The sequence below is a fragment of the Somniosus microcephalus genome, chromosome 25 (assembly GCF_052327205.1).
Source record: "Somniosus microcephalus isolate GS21.2 chromosome 25, FLI_Smic_1.0, whole genome shotgun sequence".
NCBI lineage: Eukaryota > Metazoa > Chordata > Chondrichthyes > Squaliformes > Somniosidae > Somniosus > Somniosus microcephalus.
Genome location: NC_141011.1, coordinates 37,317,885 through 37,335,121, shown reverse-complemented (window position 1 = coordinate 37,335,121; position 17,237 = coordinate 37,317,885). Strand labels below are relative to the sequence as shown.

At 42.2% G+C, this 17,237-nt stretch overlaps 1 protein-coding gene across 1 annotated transcript in view; it reads right to left on the bottom strand.

The window, feature by feature from the left end:
• LOC147100711 (calmodulin-binding transcription activator 1-like) overlaps nucleotides 1-17,237 on the bottom strand; it is a 744,706-nt gene that overhangs the window by 705,722 nt on the left and 21,747 nt on the right. Inside the window, exon 2 of the mRNA XM_085967240.1 lies at nucleotides 2,743-2,861. Coding sequence (XP_085823366.1) covers nucleotides 2,743-2,861 — 119 coding nt within the window. The remainder of the gene's footprint in view (nucleotides 1-2,742; nucleotides 2,862-17,237) is intronic.

The window sequence follows — 17,237 nt, the reverse complement described above, 5'->3', positions numbered from 1 at the left end:
CAATTTTCTTTTCCATTTGGTTACCTATGGTTATCCAGCCGCAATTTCCTCCAATTAAACATTGGGAAAATGGAAGCCATTGTCTTCGGCCCTCACCACAAACTCTATTCCCTAGTCACCGATTCCATCCCCCACCCTGGCCACTGTCTCAGGCTGAACCAGACTTTTCGCAAGCTGACTTTCCGACCCCATATCCTCTCCATTACCAAGACCATTCATTTCCACCTCTAATATCGCCCGCCTCTGCCACAGCCCACCTGCTTCAGAAATCTTCATAATTGGTTACTCCCAGACTCGACTATTCTAATGCCCTCCTGGCCAGCCTCCAATCTTCTACCTTCCATAAACTTTTGCTCATCCAAACTCTGCTTCCTATATGCTAACTCACACCAAGTCCCATTCACCCATCACCCCTGTGCTCGAGGATCGACATTGGCTCCTGGTCCCCGAATGGTTCCCAGTCCCCGAAAGCCTCCATTTTAAAATTCTCATTCTCCTGTTCAAATCCCTCTATGGCCTCACCCTTTCCTAACTGTGCAACCTCCTTCAGCTCTACAACCATCTAAACTCTGCGTTCCTCCAATTCTGATCTCTTGTCCTAATTTCCTTCACTACACTATTGGCAACCGTACTTTCAGCTTTCTGGGCCCCAAGCTCTGGAATTCCTTCCCTAAACCTCCCCTCACCTCTCGCTCCTCTTTTAAGACCCTCCTTAAACCTACCTCTTCGTCCAAGCTTTTAGTCACCTGCCCTAAAATCTTTGGATAAATGTCATTTTTTTGTCTGATTATGCTCTTGTAAAGTGCCTTGGGATGTTTTACTACTTTAAAAGGTGCTTTATAAATCAAGTTATTATTTCTTTTCCTGGCTAATCATTCTTTTTGATATTAGCTCTTTATATAGCCACATTTTGCCAGCCTATACATCTACTGACAATCAAATAATTGCCAATGGTTATGATTATGTCTGCAATCCTGTTTAACTGCATTCATGGAGATGGTTATGTACTGTATACAACGCTGATTATTTTAAGTCCTGTAGTATGCAGCCGTCCTTAAGGTTATTATTTTTTCCATTCGGCATCATGAAAATGTGAAGTAAATACAATAGTACAAAAAAAGCAATACAGAATCCGATACAAACCGATGAAAAACTGATTACACTCCAACAAAAAAGATGGGGAAACAGCACCTTTACCCTGCAGAAAAGGTTACATGTTTGTCACCAACTTACTTGTACAGTTCCTTTCATTGGTCAGCTGCAGTTTCAAATCACAACCTCTGAACATGCGAGTTAAGTCTAGGGATTAACGGTACAATCATTCTGCCCAATCCGGTTTAATACATACCATGTGTTAGAATTTTTTTTGAGAAAGATATCTAACAGCTTTCCTAACACCACTGCTACAAACTATGAAATCAGTGAAGGGATAGATAAACTAGGGGTGCTTTCATAATCAAACAAATTATTGCAATACTTACAGCAACCTGTTATTAAGATAACTGCTACATTAATTTGACACCCTTCTTAAAAAATAGGATGAAATCATCACTACCCAGTGCTGTGACCGAAGAGCAGGTTTCATTAACCACTCTGCTTTCTCCATCACAAAAGCATAGACAAATGTACACTCCATAAAAATTAGATAATGCTCTTAAAAGTTAGTGCTTTAACATTTGCCACTACAGTGTGTGCTTGTGATAATCAATATTACTTCCACTGGGAAGTTTCATTAAAAATATAAAGCCCCCCTTCCCCAATTTTTTTTCCAGGCTTGATTCAGTTATCCAACATAACTGACAATTTTCAAAATGCAGGACTCTTTATATCAGATCTTCAAACAAAAACAACAACAACAAAAAAAAATCAGTATTACAAGAACAATCTACAGCCAATGCCAGGTTGAATACCCCAGCAAGCCATTCCTACTTTTGTAAGAAAATCACTGAGTGCTGTAACCAACTGACTCCAACCAGATCATCTTAAACTGTGAGCAATGCAACAAAACCTGTAATGTTTGCATCCAGTTCAGTCATCAGAGACCGTACAGGAGAACCTGAAGGACTTCTGCTGATGCAGTCATCCCTAATACAAGGAACAGCTATGTGCTGGTGGGGAGGTCAGGAAAGCAGTGCTTATGAGCGAATACCAGAACAGCCTAGACTGAAATGCCAGCACATCATCTCAATGTCAGAAACGAGGCACTGCACTTACAAAACATCACATTCTGTACATTCAGACAACACTGTGGAATATCAGTATTAGAACCCTGACTCGAAGCAGTTTTCATGATGCAGTGCCAGCCAGATCACTGAGGCAGCGGGAGGAAGAGATATGCTAAGGGTATACAAGCCGCTTGCTCATCATCCAGGACCATTCTTATACACATGATGAGGAACAGTGAAAGATCACTAGCACATTGTACAAACAGATTACGTGTCTGTGTGCGCGTGCGTGTGTTCAAACCTCGATTAGTTGAGTTCCCAGTAAGACGTACTGTACTGGTCCCCAAGAGTTTACACCAGTGAAACTTCCCTGTTCACATCCAAACTTGCAATTGTTTCTGCTTTTTTGCGAGATCAAGCCATTAGTTTGGATATCACTTCTTTTACCTGCCACCCATTCATACAACAGCAACTGCACGACCTGAAGCAAAGCTTCCAGCTAGAGAGACATCTCCCGAAATATTACCATGCCACCTACAATCGGGGAGAGTCAGTAGAAACAAACACTTCACAGTACCTCATTTGTGTTCCAGCGGTGTCTTTCCTTTGGTAAAGCAGAACATTTCGGTAGACATTCGAGTAACTTCTTGGGCAAGAATATTTTCACATGACTGCCATTGCTGTTCCCATGATCATCTGAAATGAAGTGACATGGTATAAATTACTGACTGATCCAGAAGCTCATGGTCTATCACATTAAGAGTAACAAGTACAGGCAACAATCTATGTGGTGGAAACCAGGTCAAAACCTTCTCAAGAGGTCAATAATAAATTTAAAATATTTAAATATCCAAGGAAGAAGTATCAAAATTTTCTTTTTAACGTAGAGTACGAAGCATCTTTCTCAAATCTTCTCTTGCGTATTTTTAAAACAACCTATTCTATCACTAAGAAATTTTTGAATCCAAAAAGAGGTTTCCTTCCCCTCCCTCCCACCACCAAAATGTCTTCCCTCCCAAATGTCAGTCTTGGCTCAGTGAGAGCACCACTCATACGATTACGGGTTCAAATCCCACTCGAGATTTGAGCACATAATCTAGACTGGCACTTTAATGCAGTACTGAAGGAACAGCACACTGTCAGAGGTGCCATCTTTCAGATGAGACATTAAACCAAGGACAAAACTACCCTCTCAAGTGAGCTAAAGATCCCATCACACTATTTGAAAAAGAGCAGTGGAGTTCTCAGTGTCCTGCCAACACCAACAAAACACATGGGCTGCTCACTCACTGCTGATTGTGGAACCTTGCTGTGCACAAATTGGCTTTCACATTTCCCTACAATAGTGACTACACTGCAAAACAAAAGTACTTCATTGGCTGTGAGGGCTTAGGGATGTGAAAGGTTCTATATGCAAATACAAGTTTTTCTCTTTCTCCTCTACTGAAGGTGCTAACTCTTACTGAGACACCGTTCCGTGGGTACCAGACACCTTCCAAAGCCTCATTCAAGTAGCCATTCTTCTTGTGCGAGCCCAGACAGCAAGTCCTGATAGCACATCTCAGCAGCCTACCCAAACAATGGGAGCATCACAGACAAACCCGATTCTGTCCTCATCTGACAGCCCCGTGCACTTTATCAGCAGAGGTCAGCAGATAGTGCTCAAAAACACGTACCCCGGCCAATTTTTCACTTCCAAATCCCAGGGGCATTGAAGCCAATTTTGGCACCTCTACTTCTGGCAGAGATCAATTAACTCAAAACAGACCGGAAATCAAAACTAGGACCCTCTGCTCTATGTAGTACAATTATCAGTGTTCCTTTTCACATTTGCAACAAATATAACCAGAGAAATACTGTAACTTTTTTGACTCCAAGCAGGGAGTAGTAGTTACAGTATAATCTGGTATGAAACAAAAAATGTACATGCAGAGAAAGAAATCTGAAAAACAAAAGTTAACCGTAATACGTAACAGTTGAAATTTAGACATTTCATTTTCAGGTGTGAAAACCTCAAAACACAGTTCTCTGCTGGTCGGACTCTGCATTGCAGTGTTTAAAATAGCCAGTTTGAATTGCTGTGCTTGTTCCACCACCAGGGGAACACCCTCAAGTCTTTCTGCAATGTATTTTGGGTGAACTGCCATCATTGTGATTGGCGTTTAGCTTTGTAGCTGTAGTATACCTTTCGCAGATTTCTGGTCATAAATGGAAGCTTTTCCGCAAGTCAAAGTTCTGCAGAAACACCAACCGCTTTATTTATTTTTTTTTTTTTTAATTAAATAGCCAAGAAATGATTACACTACAACATACACAGTAGATCTTGGATCACTAATGGAAAGTACCAGCAGAGACACCAAGTCCCTCAAGGATGCTCCAGTGTCCTGGGATGGTTGCCAGAACATTAAGTTGCCTCTTACTCGCTCTGTACTTTCAGATTCAATTCATCTTCACTTGTACAACCTTGGTGGAGTTCAGCATTATGGGGCCTTGGCCCACCAATTCGGTTTCTCATTTTAAAACAAGTATTGTCCTTGGAGTTTTCCAGTAATCAACGACCTTGGGAGCCTACTGTCAACAAGGGCAGACGTCGACGACAAAGTCCAACACCGCCTTCAGTGTGCCAGTGCAGCCTTCGGTCGCCTGAGGAAGAGAGTGTTTGAAGACCAGGACCTCAAACCCGGCACCTAAGCTCATGGTCTACAGAGCAGCAGTCATACCCGCCCTACTGAATGCCTCAGAGACATGGAGCATGTACAGCAGGCACCTCAAAGCACTGGAGAGGTACCACCAACGCTGCCTCCGCAAGATCCTGCAAATCCATTGGCAGGATAGGTGCACCGACGTCAGTGTTCTTGCCAGGCCAACATCCCCAGCATCAAATATTTGACCACGCTCAATCAGCTCCGATGGACGGGTCACATTGTCTGCATGCCCGATACAAGACTCCCAAAACAAGCGCTCTACTCGGAGCTCCGGCACGGCAAGAGAGCCCCAGGTGGCCAGAGGAAACGCTTCAAGGGCACCCTCAAAGCCTCCTCGAAAAAGTGCAACATCCCCACCGACACCTGGGAATCCCTGGCCCAAGACTGCACAAAGTGGAGGAGAAGCATCCGGGAAGGCGCCGAACACCGAGTCTCTTCGCTGGGAGCAAGCGGAAGCCAAGCGCAGGCAGCGGAAGGAGCGCACGTCAACCCAAGCACCCCACCCACCCGCCCCTTCAACCACCATCTGCCCCACCTGTGACAGAGACTGTAGGTCCCGCATTGGACTCATCAGTCACCTGAGAACTCATTTTTAATCTGGAAGCAAGTCATCCTCGGTTCCGAGGGACTGCCTAAGAAGAAGAATAATCAACGACACAATTATAACTTGAAGATTGTAATGACATTACTGGAAGTTTAACCCTTCATTAGGAAGGTTGTAACGCATTATGACACAAAGTGCAGTGGCTGCCATACTGATGATTGCTAAATACTACCTGGTAACTCACTCACACACAAAAAAAGCCACCACATAAATATTGCAACATGTAAGAAAACTGAAAAGTTCTCAATGGGATTAAAAAAAGCCAATGTTTTTCTCCTTTCATTAACTTATTATTACTGGGGTAGTGTTCCAGACATAAGTACAGTAACTTGACCAATAGGTCATTCTTAATGTACGAGCCCAGATGATAACTATTAAAACTATTTGACTATATGGGTAGTACACCCAGCCCAGTTTCGTTTTCAATCACACATGCTCTTACTAGCAAGCATCACTGAATAGGGATGAAAAGCAGAAACGATGGCTGATTTCCCAGCCCTAGGTCAGGGGCTCGGAGGCCAATTATAGCGTGCCAACTAACATCAGCTAACTCAGCACAGACCAGGAATTAAACCTGGGACCTTCTGGTCTGCATGACTCAGTTACATGCTGGCTTTACCACCTGAGCCATCCAGGGAGTTTTGATGCAGTAATTTAATCTCATGGTTCAGATTACTGTTATAAACAATTACTGAATCTCTCCATTAAATTACCGCCTTGTAACTCACTCTCAAGTATCAATTATTCTGTGTAGTGTATTTCCTGGCAATCTGTTACAAAAATCTTACATTACTACACTGTGAAGAAGCTGAAGGTCTGAGGCATCACATGATGAATGTGTACCCTTTCGTCTAAATTACTGCACCTCTACTATGCTCAGCATTTTCACTGTACTATGGTTAAAAAGAGGGAAAAAAAACTTTTCAGCAGACTATATATTATAAAGAACAATAAGTAGTTGTCAGCAAGTTTAAAGCTCTTGTGGTTTAAGACGTCATCAGAAGTCGAAGCCAGTGATCTATTACCCTATTCCTCTTATCTAAAATATTTCAATACATTTTGAATCATTCAGGTCTCAGCTATTTGAGGAGTTACAGCTCTTTAAAGCAACAAGATTTTGCAGTAGTATGGTATTTTCAACAAGCAACTTTCCTTGAACAAGGTGCCAGAACAAATCTCTCTCAATTATACAGTTAACAACAATAATGCAAGCTCTGACACTGATTTGTTTCAACAGTATAAATTTTAACTAGTATTTTGTTGATGACATGGGAACACTTTCCTTTTCAGGCACCCAGCATCAAGCAGTTCTGGTAAAAGGACAACATAGGTTAGTTGCAGAGTAAAACTTCCGCTATGCTGTCCTGTTGAGCACTTCCGGAGCAGATGCAGAACAGGTTAAGATGCAGCGTAAAGTTTGTATTGATTTGTATTTCGGTTCAATGACGACACATTCATAAAAGAGAATGTCTTTTAATCTAAAGTCTGTTCAACTCTGTTAACAGCATTACAGGAGACACCATCTTAGAGATCCATCTAAAACAAAACTAAAACTAAACTCTCTCTCACATGCCCTCTGCTGGTCATGCATAAATAATCAAACAGGCAAATATGCTGGTAAGGCATCATAATCAAACAGGCAAATACCATCACTATTTGCTGATATCATTACATCTCCCTTTCTTAAAACAAAAGTATTTTACTTTTATCTAACAACATGTTTTCTTTGTATTACTCTGCATTTTAACTGTAACACTTAATGAACTTACATTATCATTATCAAGGTTTTTTAACCTTGCTTTGTGTGTTCAGATGAAATATGTAAATACACTAGAACTTGAAGAAAGAATAAGATAACATTACTTCCTTCTATAACAATAGTCCTTAAATTTGCTCAATGAGTCTCTCAGGAGGCTTCACGTGTCTTGAGGATTTTCTGATTGATTGTCCTTGAATCTGAGTTGTTGCCTCAGATGATGATTTCTCAGCTGTGTGATCAGGTTGTTCAACAGTATCAGTCTTTTGACTTGCTGTGGCTGGTCCCATGAGAAGATCCCGACGATTTCTTCTCAGAACAGCACCCTCATCTGTCTGAATGGTGTATGATCTTGGTTGAACTTCACTCAGGACAGTTCCCTTCGGAGTCCATATGTTTGTTTTGTCTTTGAACCTTACTTGGTCACCAGTGTGGAGTTCAGGTAGGTTTTGTGTTCCTCTGTCATAGTAGTACTTTTGCTTTTCTTTCTGTTGCTCTTTGAACTTCCTCACTTTCTCCCCCTCTTGTTTTCAGGAGGTTCTCTGGGATGGGTAGGTTTGACCCTAGCCGACGTCCCATAAGGAGTTGGGCTGGTGACATACCACACTCGAGCGGCGTTGTGCGGTATACAAGCATGCTTTGGTAGAAGTCAGTTCCACTGTCTTTTGCCTTGTACATCAGTCTTTTCACTGTCTGGACCGGTTTTTCCACTAGTCCATTGGACTGTGGAAAGTGAGGACTTGACGTTGTGTGGACAAAGTCCCACTCTTTGGCAAAGTGTCGGAAATTTGCATTGTAAAACTGGGGTCCGTTGTCTGTGAAGACCTCGCTTGCCACGCCATGTCTGGAGAATATGGCTTTCATACATGTTATCACAGCATCTGCAGTGGTGGTGTACAGTCTGGAGAATATGGCTTTCATACATGTTATCACAGCATCTGCAGTGGTGGTGTACAGTCTACAAACCTCTGGATACAGGGAGTAATAGTCTGTGACTACAAGATAGTCCTTCCCTTGACATACGAATAGGTCAGCACCTACCTTCTGGTAAGGTCTGTCTGGCGCTGGGTGTGGCTTTAGTGGTTCTACCGGATTGCTTGCTCGATATTTCAGGGATATTGTGCAGTTTGACACCTCATTTGTCACATCTTGGTTGATTCGTGGCCAGTACATCACCTCTCGTGCTCTTTTCTTACACTTTTCGATTCCCAGATGTCCTCCATGGATCCTTTTTAGCATCTCTTTTCTCAGACTCTTTGGGATAACTATTTTACTTCCTTTGTAGATGATGTCTTCGACCACTGATAGTTCCGCCCTGCAGTTCCAGTACTCTGCCATGTCAGGTGAGCAGTCTTGCTTCATGTTGGGCCATCCATCCAAGATGCTTTTCCTCAGTCATCTCATTGTTTCATCTTTGTTTGTCTCAGTCTTTATGAGCTCCATTTTTGCATCTGCTATGGGCAGTGCACTTGTGATCATGTCCACGTAAGCGTTCGCTTTTTCATCCATTTTGGTGTTTGCGGGCTCACTTGGGTCAACAGCTCTGGACAACGTGTCTGCTATGTACATCAGCTTACCCGGTGTGTACGCAACATTCAGTGTATAGCGTTGCAGCCTGATCATCATTCTTTGTATTCTAAGCGGACAGCTATTTAGTGGCTTTTGGAACAATGCAATCAAGGGCTTATGGTCAGTCTCTACACTGATTGCTTGCCCTGCCACAAACTGGTGAAATCTTTCACAGGCGTATGTGATGCTGAGCAGCTCCTTTTCTATTTGAGCATATCGCGTCTGTCATTGAGCGCGATGCATATGCAGTAGGTTGCCAGTAGTCATATTTTTGCAGAAGAACGGCACCGAGCCCACTCTGTGATGCATCTGATGATATCTTGATGGGTCTCGCTGGGTCATAAAACCTCAGAACTGGTTCCTCTGTGAGCAGTTTCTTTAGATCGCTCCATGACTTCTCATGCTCATGATTCCATTCCCATTCTATGTTCTTTTCAGTTAGTCTTCTCAGTGGCGCCATCTTTTCTGAGAGGTTGGATATGAATTTACCCATGTAGTTGATCATTCCATTAAACCTCTGCACGTCCTTTTTGCATTGTGGCTTTGGCATATTCTCAATGGCGGACACCTTTCTGGGATCTGGTCTGATGCCCTCACTGCTAAGGATATCGCCCACGAATGTCAGTTCTGTCACCCCGAGCTGGCATTTCTCTCTATTCAGCTTCAGGTTTGTTTTCCTTGTTGCTTCCAGCACTTTTTTCAGGCTCTCGTCATGCTCAGTTCTCGTGGTTCCCCATACTATGATGTCATCCATTGATGTATCAACTCCCTCCAGGTGCTCATAGATCATATGGATAGTTTTGTGATACACTTCAGGAGCTGAGGCAATGCCAAATGGTAACCTTAGGAATCTGTATCTGCCAAATGGACTGTTGAACGTGCAGTCTTGAACTTGCCTCGTCCAGTTTCATCTGCCAAAATCCTGATGATGCATCTAACTTGCTGAAAGACTTTGCATTTGCAAACTGTGACATGATTTCCTCACGTGTAGGAAGCTTGAAGTGCTCTCTCTTTATTGCTCTGTTTAGATCTCTTGGATCCAGGCAAATTCTGAGCTTTCCATTCTTTTTGTCCACAACGACGAGGGAACTCACCCACTCAGTTGGCTCATCTATCTTCTGAATCACGTTCAGGCTTTCCATCCTGTCCAACTCTGCCTTCAGTTGCTTTTGAAGAGCAAACGGAACTTTTCTGCATGGATGTATGACCGTTGGCATACTTTTATCTACTCTGATCGTGTGTTCTCCTGGAAGGCAGCCTAGACCCTGAAATAGGTTGTTGTACTCTTTCATGAGTTCATCATAGACTGTCTCTCCTTCGCTTTCCACAACGAGGACTCTCTTTACCAGGTTCAGTCTCTCACAGGCTTTTAAACCTAGTATGGCTTGCACATCCTTTGGCACCACGATTAATGCTAGCGTGTGCTCTCTGTCCTTGTGTGTCACTTTGACAATGCATCTTCCTTTCACTGGTATATCAGTACCTGAGTATCCTGTCACTTTCACTTTTATTCCATGTATCTTTGGTCTGGGTCTAATTTTCTTAAAATCAGTCTCTGATATCACATTAACTTGTGCTCCAGTATCCAATTTAAATGGAATGTGTATGTCATTCGCTTTTAGTGTCAACATCCAGTCTCTTTTTTGTTTTTTGTTTTCAGACACAACATCTACATAGAACTCCTCTATCTCGCTTTCATCTACTGTATGGACCTTGCTTTGTTGCGCTTGGTTCTTGCAGCAACGGGCATAATGGTTGTTTTTGTTGCAACTATTGCATGTTTTACCATATGCTGGACACTTTTTTGGTGGATGCTGTGTACCGCATCGACTACATGACTTTCGATTGCCCCTTTCATTTTTGTTCGCTGGCCACGCCTCTTATTGGCGCTCTTTTTGTTAAACGGTTTGTGTCCGTTCTTATTCACTGCATCCACGTTGCAGCTACTGCCACTGAACAGCTCCTTTGCCTGCGACTTTACAGTCTCTGTAGCCCTACACAGTGCTATGGCTTTTCCCAGGTCTAGATTTTGCTCTCTTAGCAGTCTTTCCCTTAGACCATTATCTGGAATACCACACACCAGTCTGTCTTTTATCAGCGAGTCTGTCAGTCCCCCAAATTCACACGATTTGCTTCTGTTTCTCAGTTCAGTCACATACTGATCAATAGTCTCTCCTGTTTTCTGTACACGTGAAAAATCTGTGCCTCTCAAACGTCACGTTACGTTTAGGTATGCAGTAGGCCTCAAACTGTTCCATTATTTTATCCAGCTTCATTTTGTCTCCATCAGCAGCGAATGTGAAGTTTTTCTACACCTCCAGCGCTTCATCACCCACGACATGCAAGAACACTGACGCTTTCATTTTATCACTTTTCTCGTCAGCTCCGATTGCCGCTAAATACAACTCCAAACGTTGTTTGAACCTCCTCCAATTTTCAGCCACATTACCTGTCAACTGAAGCTTCGCCGGTGGGTGTAATCCTACCATTTTTTCACTTCGTTAGCTATTCTCCAATGGTAAGTAACGATGTTCTCTTTTGGCTTGCTAATATGTGGAGAGCTGATTTAACTTCAGATTTTTCCTCTTCATCTCTTTCAATCACTTCTGACACCATGTATTGATTTGTATGTGGGTTCAATGATGACACATTCATGAAAGAGAATGTCTTTTAATCTAAAGTCTGTTCAACTCTGTTAACAGCCTTACAGGAGACACCATCTTAGAGATCCATCTAAAACGAAACTAAAACTAAACTCTCTCTCTCACATGCCCTCTGCTGGTCAGGCATAAATAATCAAACAGGCAAATATGCTGGTAAGGCATCATAATCAAACAGGCAAATACCATCACTATTTGCTGATATCATTACAAAGTTCCCTTTACTCTGCACCTCTACTATAACAGTGCAAGTTTCCTCCATTTCCCACACCAGTCATCCCATGCCTTCTCTGGGTAAGATTGCTAATATAGCGCAGAATTGGGGTAGTCTTGTGCTATACATCCATACCCACGGGCAACTGTCTTACAACTGTTCAAACTCATTTCACGTAGGACCCTTACACCCAGCAGAGCAGAGACTTTCATTTATTGAAACAATTGATCTCAATGTTCCTAGGATTGGGAGGGGGCAAAAGAGGAAGGAGAATGATGCCCATGAATGACTCATGCTCTTAGAGGGTGCAGCAGCCTAATTGTTATGATACTGGACGATCAACTCAGTTCAAATCCCACCCTGGCAAGTTGTGAAAGTGAACTCAAATAAAATTGGTAATTTACGGGCTGGCTCGAGAAAATAACCATGAAAGCTACTGGATTGACATAAAAACCCAACTGATTTATTATTGCCCTTCAGGGAAGCGAACTTTCCAGCCATATCCAGTCTGGCTTCCATGACTGCAGTCCCACACCAAATGGTTAACTCTTAAAGTCCTCGGGGCAACTGGGGATGGGAAACAAATGCTGCTTGGCCAGTGGTGCCCACTTTCCAAGAATAAAAAAAAACTATAAAGATATAATTTGAAGACAGGAGTAGGCTTGGCTATGATGCTCCAATCTCCCTCGTCTACTCACCCCCTACCCTTCAAATATCATACTGACACTTACATGACTTCCTATGAAGAATGCACATTTGGGCAAAGCATCAGAGGGATGCCACACCTTTGAAAACATACCCCAATGTGAATCCAAAGACAACAAAAAAACCATCAGGTACAAAAAGGCATAAGCCACAAGCATGAAATGAAACTTTCCTGACATCATGCTTTGTGTACACAAAAAATTCCAGATAAATTACTCTCTTGCTTAATGTTCCATATAAACATAAAAGTGTTACAGTATTTCCACTAACCTGCAATAAATATAATTTTTAATTTAATTTTTCAGTCAGAATGTCATAACACACCCACTGAATGCATCATTCTAATCAATGATGGGTGCCATAACCATAACAAAAAATAAAGCACCTTTCGTGCAGAAACCAGTCAAATATAGCACAACTACATAAAAATTTGTGCATTGGAGTGATCACAACAACAAAGTCTTCTCTGTGGATTCAATAAACCACTGAACCTTCACCCTCCTGAAAGGTAAATAAATGTTGATATGCCTGACTTAAGCACATAATCTAGCCTTAGTCTTCCATACTAAAGAAATGTTGCATTATCAGAGATGCCATCTTTCAGATGAAACATTGGAAGAGAAAAATAACTTGCATCAATATATCACGCCTTTCTCCATCTCAGGACGTCCAAAAGCACTTTACAGCCAATAAAGTACTTTTAATTTATATAAATGCAGCAGCCAATATGTGCACAAGATCCCAAAAAGAGCAATGAGATAAATGATCAGATAATTACTTTTGGTGGCATTGGTTGCGAGGCAAATGTTGGCCAGGACACCAGGAGAAATCCTCAGCTCTTCTTTTGATTAGTGCGATGAGAAAAAAAAGCCATTTGTAATAAATCATGACCTCAAGCAACCCAAGTTTGAAGCCAACAACCCTTGAGAATGTGACAACAATCTACAGAATAGACTACAGCAGACTAGCACCTGTCAGAAAGGTAGCGAATTTCTTGAATGTGTCCAGTATAGTTTTCGACAACAATATGTCCGAGAGGCAACAACGGGGCATGCCATATTAGATTTAGTAATGAGTAATGAGCCAGATTTAGTTAACAGCCTAACTGTGCGTGAACATTTATCCAATAGCGATCATAACACGACCGAGTTCAATGTAGCGTTTGAAAGGGAGAAACGCAAAACAGCTACTAAGATTCTAGATTTGGGCAAGGCCAACTTCAAAGGGACGAGTCAGGGACTGTCCACAGAACTGGGCAAATCTGTTAATGGGTAAAATGACAGAAGATCAGCGGGAGATGTTCAAAAGAGAATTTAAGGTGATACAGAACCAGTTTATACTCGAGGGGCAAGAGCTCTACTTGCCAAAAAAACCAGCCATGGATGACTAAAGAGGTAAGGGACTGCATCAAACTAAAAGAAAAAGCATACAAAAATGCAAAAAATAGCACAGATCCTGGTGAATGGGAAAGAACAGCAAAGATACAAAGAACAGCAAAGGGTCACAAAACAGACAGCAAGAGCTACAAAAGGGGTGTATGAAAAGAAACATGCAAGGGATATCAAAATCAACACAAATTTGTTTACAATTATATTAGGAAAAAGAGGGTAATCAGGAGCAACGTTGGCCCCTTAAAAACTGAAAGTGGTGATGTTATCAATGATCATAAGGAAATGGCGGACATGTTGAATAATTACTTTGCATCAGTATTTACAGTAGAGGAGGAGGATAGCATGCCAGAAATCCCAAAGAAACTAATACTGAATCAGGGACAGGGACTCAATAAAATTAATGCAAGTAAAATAACAGTAATGAAGAAAATAATAGCACTAAAGAGTGACAAATCTCAAGGACCAGATGGTCTCCATTCCAGGGTTTTAAAGGAAGGAGGTGAGCACATTGCAGATGCCCCAACTATAATCTTCCAAAGTTCTCTCGATTCAGGAACCGCTCCTTTAGATTGGAAAATTGTGCATGTCACACCGCTATTTAAAAATGATGAGAGGGGGAAACCAGGGATTTATAGACCAATTAGTCTAACATCTGTTGTCGGGAAATTTCTGAAGTCTATAATTAAGGACAGGGTGACTGAACACCTCGAAAATTTTCAATTGATCAGAGAGAGGCAGCCTGGATGTGTGAAAGGTAGGTCATGTCTGACAAACCTAATTTAATTTTTTTTTGAGGAGGTGACTAAAGTAGTGGACAGGGGAATGTCTATGGATGTTATTTATATGGACTTCCAGAAGGCATTTGATAAAGTCCCACATAAGAAACTGCTAACTAAGGTAGAAGCCCACGGAATTGAGGGCAAATTATTAACCTGGTTAGGAAATTAGCCAAGTGGCAGGAGGCAGGCAGTAGGGATAATGGGTAGGTACTCAAATTGGCAGGTGGTGACTAGTGGTGTCCCGCAGGGATGTGTGTTGGGGCCTCAACTATTCACAGTATTTATTAACGACTTAGTTGATGGCATCGAAAGTCATATATCCAAATTTGCCAATGACACAAAGATAAGTGGAATTGTAGGCAGTGTAGATGAAAGCACAAAATTACAAAGGGATATTGATGGATTAAGTGAATGGGCAAAACTGTGGCAAATGGATTTTAATGTAAGCAATTTAGGGTTGTATTCCCTAGAATTTAGGTGGTTATGGGGTGATCTGATTGAAGTTTTCAGGATATTAAAGGGTAACAGATAGGGTAGAGAGAAACTATTTCCACTGGTTGGGGAGTCTAGGATTAGGGGGCATGTCTAAAAATTAGAGCCAGACCTTTCAGGAGTGAAATTAGGAAACACTTCTACACACAACGGGTGGTAGAAGTTTGGAACTCTCTTCCGCAAATGGCAATTGGTGCTAGATCAATTGTTAATTTTAAATCGGAGATCGATAGCTTTCTGTTGACCAAAGGTATTAAGGGATATAGGCCAAAGACGGGTATATGGAGTTAGGTCGCAGATCAGCCATGATATCGTGGAATGGCGGAGCAGGCTCGAGGGGCTGAATGGCTTCCTCCTGTTCCTATGTGTATACCACTTTTATCTCCACTAAGAAGATTCAAGTGGTTGTGGTCTGTGCTGAATTTGTTGATCTCAAAACATGCTGGCAGTAGCTGCCCTTGGGCTAGGTAATGGGGAGTGGAATTGAAAAAAAATCACCCAGTGCGCTCAACAGGTATCCAGTGACCCATTCATGAAGGTCCACGTGTGAGCAACTTAGGAGGATAGGATCGTACTGGGTTGTGATGCCTCATGATTAATAAGCCTAGCAACACATGAAGAGGAACCACTTCGGCAAGGTGCTGGAGGGTCGCTGGTTTCCATGGAGCCATTCAGCAGCAGGAGTTAGTGCCTTCCAAAGGGATTGGGGGGGGGGGGGGGGGGGGGGCGGTGGGTGAGGGAGGGTGCCCGGGAGCAGAGGGGTTGAAGTACAATGAAAGATCGCAGTGATGTGCTAGCATGGTAGATAGACAGGCAGGCAGAAATAACTTATTTATGTAATGCCATATTTGGTCTCTCCGAAACATGGTGCTTCACATACAATTAGTTACTACGAACTGCAGGCATTGTTATTCATGTGGGACCAATGTTGTATAAACAGCAATGAGATGAAGGGTCAGTTAATCTGTTTTGATGATGTTGGTTGTTGGAGTAATTTGACCAGGAAAACTCCTTGGTCTTTTTTAAATAGTGTCATGAGATCTTCAAGTTCCACCTGAAACATCAGAACAGGCAGATGTTTAATGTATTACAAAGTATTAGCAGCACAGCAACAGGTCATTCGGCCCAACAAGTCCATTCGGTATTTATGCTCCACACGAGTCTCCTCCCACTCTTGTTCATCTAACCCCATCAGTATATCCTTCCATTCATTTCTCCCTCGTGTGCTTATCTAGCTTCTCCTTAAATACATCTATGCTATTCGCCTCAACGACACCTTGTGGTAGCGAGTTCCACATTCTAACCACTCTCTAGGTAAAGTGGTTTCTCCTGAATTCCCTATTGGACTAATTAGTGACAATCTTATATTTATGGCCCCTAGTTCTGGCCTACCCGCAAGTGGAAACATCTTCTCTTCGTCTCCCCTATCAAACCCTTTCATAATCTTTAAGACCTCCATCAGGTCACTCCTCGGTCTTCTCCTTTCTAGAGAAAAGAGCCCCAGCCTGTTCAATCTTTCCTGATAGATTTACTAGAACTGAAACCATTCTTGGACTTTCTCCAGTGCCTCTCTATCCTTTTTATAACAAGACCACCAGAACTGTTCACAGTAATCCAAATCTGGTCTAACCAACATTCTATTCAAGTTTAACATAACTTCGCTGCTTTTCAAATCTATCCCTCTAGAAATGAACCCCAGTGCTTTGTTTTGAGTTTTTTATGGCCTTATTAACCTGTGTCATGACTGTTAGCGATTTGTGTACCTGTATCCCCAGATCCCTCTACCCCATTTAGACACTTACTTTCCATAGAGTATGTGGCCCCCTTATTCTTCCTACCAAAATATACTGCCTCCTACACCCATTCTGCAAGTTTATTAATGTCTCCCTGTATTTTAATTGCAGTCCTACTCTGTATTAATTACACCATTTGCAAATTTTGAAATTGGACATCCGATTCCCAGTCCAAATCATTTATGTAAATGGTGAACAACAATGGTCCCAGCACCGATCCTTGTGGAACACCACTTCCACCATTTGCCAATCTGAGTAACTACCTTTAACCCCTACACGCTTTTCTGTTTTGTAGGCAGCTTGCTATCCATTCTGCTACTTGTCCTGACTCCACAAGTTCTGACCTTAGTCACGAGTCTACTACACAGTACCTTATCAAAGGCTTTTTGAAAATCTAAATATGT